The 8,110-nt window shown below is 37.8% G+C and overlaps 1 protein-coding gene across 1 annotated transcript in view; it reads left to right on the top strand.

The window, feature by feature from the left end:
* Positions 1-722: 722 nt before the first annotated feature.
* DTHD1 (death domain containing 1) overlaps positions 723-8,110 on the top strand; it is a 20,421-nt gene continuing 13,033 nt past the window's right edge. Inside the window, exons 1-4 of the mRNA XM_019470984.1 lie at positions 723-999; positions 4,713-5,526; positions 6,039-6,369; positions 7,043-7,222. Coding sequence (XP_019326529.1) covers positions 723-999; positions 4,713-5,526; positions 6,039-6,369; positions 7,043-7,222 — 1,602 coding nt within the window. The remainder of the gene's footprint in view (positions 1,000-4,712; positions 5,527-6,038; positions 6,370-7,042; positions 7,223-8,110) is intronic.

The raw sequence follows: 8,110 nt of genomic DNA, 5'->3' as shown, positions 1-8,110 counted from the left end.
GGTTTAGATTGGATGTAAGGAAAAATTTCTTTACTGAAAGAGTGGTTAAACATTGGAACAGGCTGCCCAGGGAAGTGGTTGAGTCTCCATCCCTGGAAGTATTTAAAAGATGTGTAGATGAGGTGCTTAGGGACATGGTTTAGTGGGCATGGTGGTGTTGGGTCGATGGTTGGACTCGATGATCTTAGAGGTCTTTTCCAACCTTAATGATTCTATGATTCTATGAGTCTAACAAACGAAATACAGTTGTCTGAAAATGGCGTCAAGTGACCTACAGCATTTAATGTTAGCTTGCAATGAAAACACTTCCTCGTTGTTGGTGACTATATAATTATCAATTCACAATTAAGTTTGATTTCATAGGTACTGATCATTTACAGCCACTGAAGTGAGAAATTGCTCAGAGCTCCTGAAATTTAAGTCAACTGAGTTACATAACCTCCCTTAGAAGTGTATGGTGTACATTGGCATCTCTTGGCAATCCTTGCCCGTAGTTACAGGAGAGCCACTCCTTTCTGTCACCTAGTAACTTTTTAATAGTCAACATCAACTCAGAGTTTCTGAGCTAGAGTTTGATTTGTCAGTGTGTGTGGAATACAGTACTTTTAAAAATGCTGTTTAGGCTACAAACACTAAACAGTGTAGTAGTCTGAACCAAGGACAACACCCTGTGGAAGTGTTTGAGCAGAAAAAAAATTGTAGTAGTATATTCTGAACAAAAAATGGAAATGGCTGAAGGTAAGATTACACCTGCAGGCAAATCAGAACAACTCCTGGAAAAAATCTGGCACCTAAACTTGCTAGCGAGAGATGTGCTTCTGAAAAGTGATCTGGATAATGAAGGTATAGTGGAGTATGTGCTTAGACTGATCTCTTTAACAAAAGAGCTGAACAGATCTCTCAGCCAGCAGCTGGAGAACGTTACAGAAAGTATTCAAGACACCTGCCACTTGCTGAGTGCTCTCCATGACAAACACAAAGAATTGACTGCAAGTCCAGGCAAGTATGGAGGGACTTACCTGTAAAGAGAATGGACTGGGTATATTGCATGCTAAGTTCTGCTGTGTGATGATGCTGGGGGACCTCACTTTTCATTTGTTAGTATTTCAGTATTTGGTCATTCATTAGACCAAATTAATTCATATTTCAACAGTTGTATCACAGTGTTTTTGAGTCTATTACATGAGATTCAATATAAGACTCGTAATTCTCATTATGTGAGAAAAAATATATATAAAAAAATAAAATTAAGTAAATAGAATTGTTTCAAAGTTTTATGTATATTATACTTTGGTGGGTTTATCTTGGCCAGACACCAGATGCCCACCCAGCAACTTACTCCCCCTCCTCAACAGGACAGGGGGAGAAAATAAGATGGAAAAGCTCGTGGGTCAATATAAAGGCAGGGAAATCACTTACCACTTACCATCACGGGCAAATCGGACTCCACTTAGGGAAAACATTAATTTAATTTATTGCCAGTTGAAATAGATTTGGATAGTGAGAAACAAAGGCAAAAAGTTAAAACAACACCTTTCCCCACCCCACCTTTTTTCCAGGTTCAACTTCACTCCCTCATTCCTGACTCCTCGTCCGGAGGAGAGCAGGGGGATGGGGAATGGGGTGCCAATCAGTCCATAACAGTTTCCCTCTGCCACTCCTTCCTCCTCGTATTTTTCCCTGCTCCGGTATGGGTCCTTTCCCATGGCCCACAATTCCTGTCAGGAAAACCTGGGCTCTCCATGGACTGCATTTTCTTCAGGGAACATCTACCTGTTCCAGTGTGGGGTCCTCCACGGGCTGCAGAGTGATACCTGCTCCAGCCTGGTCTCCCATGGGCTGAAAGGGACTCTCCACTCCATTCCTGGAGCACCTCCCCTTCCTTCTTCTCTGACCTTGCTGTTTGCAGGGCTGTTTCTCACACTTTTTTTCTTCACTCCTCACTGTTCTCTGGTGCTCTTGCCCTTTCTTAAATATCTTTTCACAGAGGCAGCACCAGCTTCGCTGACAGGCTCAGCTCAGTCCTGCAGTGGGTCTGTTGTGGAACCGGCTGGGGCTGGCACGGGGCAGCCCCGGCCCCTCCACACAGAGGCCACCCCTGCAGCCCCCCCGCTGCCAGCACCTCACCAAGTAAACCAAATATATATAGTCTACAGTCCTCTACAAGTAACAACATAGTTAAAAAGATGACAATAAAAATAAGAAACACTTCTGCCTTCTTCATGCACAGGTAAACACATGGAATTTAATTTCTTGCATTTATAATAACGGTGTGGATATAATAATAGTGTTATTTATTGTGAGGACCAAATCCAGATTTTATTCCTGAAAAAAAGGCAGGATCATTTTGAGACAAATGAAACAAACTCTCTTTCCTCAGAAACAACATCTTAACAAACATTTATCAAAGTAGAAAAGAAAACTAACATTTCTGCATTTAATAATGGTCTAAGAGCATGATGCATAACAGAGAAAGAGAGAGACTCCAGGCAGAAATCTTTAGCTATGCCCACGTTTATGAGTCTTTGTTCTACAGGTTTATAGAGTGTCCGCAATAATAAAAGAACATTTTTGTAAACAAAAGGACCTGCTTCCAGGCTCCAAGATCAAGCTAACTTTGCCCTGTTGGCCTCATGGCATATGTGATTATTATTATTTTTTTTTAGATTTCTAAGAATTCAGTATCATTCTCCTTCCAAAAAGCTACTTTTCCTCATCTGACACTTTCCCATGAAACACTCAGCAAAAAGGTTTGAAGACAATTGCATATAAAGTGCCACTGTATTCTAAAGCCGTGTTATCAAACATCAAAAAAGCACAGAAAGCAGTGTTAGAAAAGTGATGGAGGCAGGGTGTAACACAAAAGAAGGCTTATTTTGAGGTTAGCCTTGTGACAGAATGCAAAAAGTGTCTTTTCATGTGACACAGTTGGGTAGTGTAAAGTTACAAGGCTGTGTCTTTGCTTGGCTTTAAGCACTGAAGTATTAGAAAAGTCACATTCACAGTGTAGGAAAATGCCATTGTTTCAAATGACCCCGTTATCTTAAAATTTGATTTTAGGGAAGTTTAAAGAGCTGTACAATTTGTTTTAGGGTTTTGGGGTTTTTTTAGAGAATGCAAAATTCAGGGAGAAAACAGGTTAATTTTGGCAGTTTTGCCAAAGCTTGAACTTTGCCTTACAGTGAGACTGGGAAGTGGTCTTTTACAACCTCTTATGCAAATGAAGCTATGTTATTTCCAATCCTTTTGTTTTATTTCTCAGCCCTGTTAAACTATTTAGAAGTTCTTCTTCATTATTGTAAAAGTGCCCCTGGAAAAACAGCAGTACCTTAGAACAAACTTATTTTTCCTTTGAACTACCAGTAGAAAAATATATTAAAAGTCATTTGGGAACTGAGAAAGTTTTGCAAAGGAATAATTTTTAGGCTGAGTTCAACAAGAAAAAAACTTTATTCTGAACTGTATACTCTTTGTTTGTTTAAATTAATCAGATGCAAATAGAAATGAAAGTGAAAGGCCTATCTAGATCATATAACATCACGCATTGATGTGTGATGACATTCTTACTCAATAAAATTATTTTCCAAGTCGAAAACCTTGAGATATTGATTTACCTCATATGACATTATTTAAAAAAGTGACTGTAAGCCAGTGGTTTCCCATAAGACTTGTATCAGCCATATCTGTTGTCCTTCCCTTGTCTGTCTCTGTCCATTATAAGTGGAGAGCACACCATACTGTGTTTCATTGTGTACAATTTTCTTATTTGTATTGACTTTCATTGGATTTAATCTGCAAAACAAAGCTTTCCAGGATCTCATGCAGCAAACAGAAATAAGCAAGAAATTTTCCAAGAGGTTTGCAATATACCTAACTAATGAAGATACAGTTCCAGTTATAGAGATTGACAGCATAAGGTGAGGGGAGAGCTGAAAGTAATACATCTGAAATCCTTGGAGAGAATATCTGAAGGATTTCTAAGAAAAGGTGTAAGATAAGAAAAATGAGGGGTCATAAAATAAATAGGTTAAAGATAAAATCTTACATGAATGGCACACAGTGATTGTGTGCTTTTTGTGCATCCTTCTTCACCAAGTGTTTTAGTTATATGCAAGAGCAACCTCCACCATTCCTATAACTGGATGCTAAAAAACTGCTGAACTTCAGTATTGTATATGTGCTGGTGTTTTTGTGTTATCCTCTATTCTCCATAGCAAAAATTCAAAGCTGCTAAGCATGTTTAATATTGAGCCCATGTATAACAGCTTTGTTAGAGAACTATGTGTTAGAATCTTGCAGGATTCAATTTTAGGAAATATATATAATTAATGTTAAGTTTTAAAGCTCTTCACAAGTTGATTTGACTATTATTTACCAATTCCGTGCTTTAGATACATAGATTGATTGTCATTAAAAATTTAGCTAGTGTCTGATCATTAGAAAGGTGTTCATTAGAGTTGCCACAGTAGTATTTTGACAAATACACAGTTGTAAATGGACAGGTAAACAAATGTACTTGTCCGTATTCAATTCTTCAGAAATTCACTCAAAATGAATAAAAATCAATGCAAAAATATTAAATGGAAGCCAGGAAATACATTGTGCTTCATGTATTGAATGGCACTATGGCATTAGGTGTGTGTATAAGAGTTTTCACATTTTTGGCTAGCTTTCATAGCAAAATTCAATTGGTTACCTATTTTTTTCCTCAGAGTACAATGGAATTATAGATTGTCTGCAGAAAGTGAAGGATTATTTGATAAATACAGTCTCACACATTCAAGAGGCAGAAAATAAACTTTATGCTGCTAGCTGCAGACAAGATGATAATTCTCAGGTCCAGACTGTTCAAAATGCTTCTAGAGAAATAGATGCGTGTTGTTCTGAAGGACAAGCAACAGAGTCTGTGCAAGCATCTTCTAGTCCCAGTCAGCAATCCCAAAGAACTCCTTCCCTGAACAAGATGGAAAGTCAGAATGTTAATCAAATCCAGCCAAGTGAAACTAAAACTGTGGAAAAAGATGTTGTTGTATCATTAGCTGAAAATGTATCTGCTCGAGAACAGGATGTTAGCAGAGAACGTCCAGTGAAAAAGGAAGATGGTGAACACAGACTACTAATGAACTCTGTTACACAGAAAAAAGATTGCAATGGAAAGGATAAACCTCATGGAGGTAGCTCTGTTACTGAAAAGTCTCCAGAACTGGCTTTTCAAGATGCTCTTGCAAGCCATGAGGAAGGCATTCTATCTGGGACATTGAAAGACATTTATGACAGAACTGTCACGAATCTTTTTGAACAGGAAAAAAAGGAAGTAGTCAAAGAATCTTCAAAAGGGGTAGAAAGTGAAGAATATAGACTGGCAGAGCAAATGGAAGACAGTAAAATGGAAACAAATCATGAGATTTGTAGGAATGACCTAATTACCCTCACATCTTCAGCACAAACATGTGATCTTACTGCTGTGAATCCTTCTATGAATGATTCAGAAGAAATACAAAAATCTAGGCACTGGATGAACAAAGGGTAAGCACATGTTCTTCTTTTTAGGAACAGATGTACATAAATATTGCTTATTAGCACACACATAAACATCTGTGGGCCCAGAAACTCAATATGCATGTATTGAACAGCTGCTGGTCATGCATATAATAACAGTTTACAACTTAAGCATGCACAATGAAGATCTTCCATTTGGTCTAAAGTAAACTGTAACTTTCTATTTGATTGCATAGATTTTCTGTATGCCAGAGAGGGACTGAGTCACAGCCAGTAAGGTCAATAATTCCCAAATTGTTGGAAATCGGTAGGGAAGGGCCCCAATTAGTCAGTTTTATGATAACTTGTAAGCTGTTCTGAAACAAGCTGAACATAAAAATTTTCATTATTTTCCCATCTATTCATAAACATATATTTTTATGAATGATCTGCTTATGCTACACTGTAGCACATCATTCCAGTAAAGTATTTAATTAAAAATACAAGACACTATCCCACCCAAAATACAAAGAATAATATTTTATATTCTTTTTCTCCAGATTTCTAGTGGAAGAGAGTGGTAAGAATGAGTGTGAAGTAGCTTGTTTTATTAAAGCCCCTGCAACTGCTCTGGAGAATCTCAAGTGTAAGATAGTCAATGACATTAGTTCTTTGGTGGTGGATGATTCTGAGGAGCTGGTCAGCAATGTCATCAGTATTGAATGCTCTGATGATGACAAAACAATCCCTTTCCCTATCAACATTGCAATCCCATTTACTTCATGCTTCAGAGGAAATTATCGGGAGATTGTGGTGAAGGTGACTGATGTGAACTTTCAATCAAACTACTTAACTCCTATTTCTTTGGAGGGATACCAAGGAAACCATAAGGTTGGTAACCTCTCATCTAAGCATTGTAAAAACATCATTCCAGGTTCCCAGTTAAACTTCTGTGGAGTTATACAAGTAAAGTCATTATTAAGCTGTATTGCCCACTATGTGGGGTTAAACAACTTTTCTTCCTACTTTCTCAAGAACTAATTCTGTTTGAAACCTAGTATTTAACAAGGTCCTTTTTTTTCCACTCATAATGTTAAGGCAAGCGCTTGGTCCCACAATACTAGTCTTTGAGTAATTGTTCATGATTTTTGTAAATAAGTGTAATACATTGCATTATTTGATAAAAGTAAAAACTTGAGGGGAATTATTTTGCATTCAGATCACAGAGAAGTAACACAATTCTGTGTGTATGAGTCCAAACTCCATCTCAAAGAAACACAGGATGGTTCCTTTTTTTAACTGCAGAATTGCATTGGGCCAGGTTCAACACCCAGTTTACAAGCTTATTTCATTTCACCCCAATCATACACAGGAATATTAATGACATCACATGATGACTATAGATCACCAGATAACTGGGCATCCAGGTGGCAATAATATTAAATTTATTTTCATTTCACACCTTGCTCTATAAATAATGTTGCCTTCTCAAAATGCTGATCTGCTGCGGAATACAGCTTCCTTTCCCTCTGATGTACTCTAACCCCACAATCTCTTTATACAGGAAACCTTTGCGGAAGTGAAAATTTATCAGCTGGGTGTTTTTTCTGTGTTGTCATGCTTAAAGAAACAAACATTTACTGTTCCAAAAGTAGGACTTTCACAAAAGCTGAGCGTGGATTCTAGAATCTCTTTCTATTACCCACCAGAAACATTCAGTTCTCCAGCACCCATGCAGTTAAAGGTGAGCTTGAAATACACAATACTTGTACCATAAGTCTGTTATCTGATCAGTTCTGAAGCAAGGATGCCAATAATGTTAAAGGGCAACCTGTTCCATTAGTAGAAAAAGTGAAAAGTAGTTGCAGCTCCACATCCTGTATACACAGCAAATGGTTTCCTGTCAATTTTGTTAAAGCCGCATAATATTGTCAGTAGTCAACATGATATCTCTAGCTAAAAAAAAGAACCATCTACCTTTGTTTGATATACTTCAGAAAATACAGTTATTTTCAACAATGACATAAGCATCAACTCCAAACTTCAACTGCTTGGCATAGTGTTTAAGTTAACAGAACAATTTTTCTCACCTGACATTCATCATTTGTACCAGGCAGTGCAACAGAAGGTTTTGTCACCTCTTAGTCTTAGGCTGAGAATAATCTCAAAATTTGCTTCAGTTATAATGTGTTTCTCCCTTCCCCCACAAAAACGTTGATTCTGAGGTACAGAGAAGCTAAAATTAACAGTGAAAAAAATACAGATTTGAAAAATCTTAGAAAATTATCATACTCTGAGGGAACTCGGGAGTTTGAAAACTTCAACTCAAAGCAGGAACAAAACAATATCAAAATATTTTAGTCAGTAAAGGTTCCAGTTTTTGATGACTTTCAAGCACTTGGTTGTGCATTGTATAAAGTGCTGATACATTCATAGGGTTGTTCCTGCGTTATAGAGAGGAGCCTAAAACTTCTAAAAGTATAGAATCATAGAACAGTTTGGAAGGGACCTCTAAAGGTCATCTAGTCCAACCCCCCGCCGTGGGCAGGGACATCTTCAACTAGATCAGGTTGCTCAGAGCCCCGTCCAACCTGAGCTTGAACGTTTCCAGGGATGGGGCATCCACCACCTC

Source organism: Aptenodytes forsteri, unplaced genomic scaffold (assembly GCF_000699145.1).
Source record: "Aptenodytes forsteri isolate BGI_AS27 unplaced genomic scaffold, ASM69914v1 Scaffold305, whole genome shotgun sequence".
NCBI lineage: Eukaryota > Metazoa > Chordata > Aves > Sphenisciformes > Spheniscidae > Aptenodytes > Aptenodytes forsteri.
Note: the sequence above shows the minus strand (reverse complement) of the source record. Positions and strands in the feature narration are given on the sequence as shown.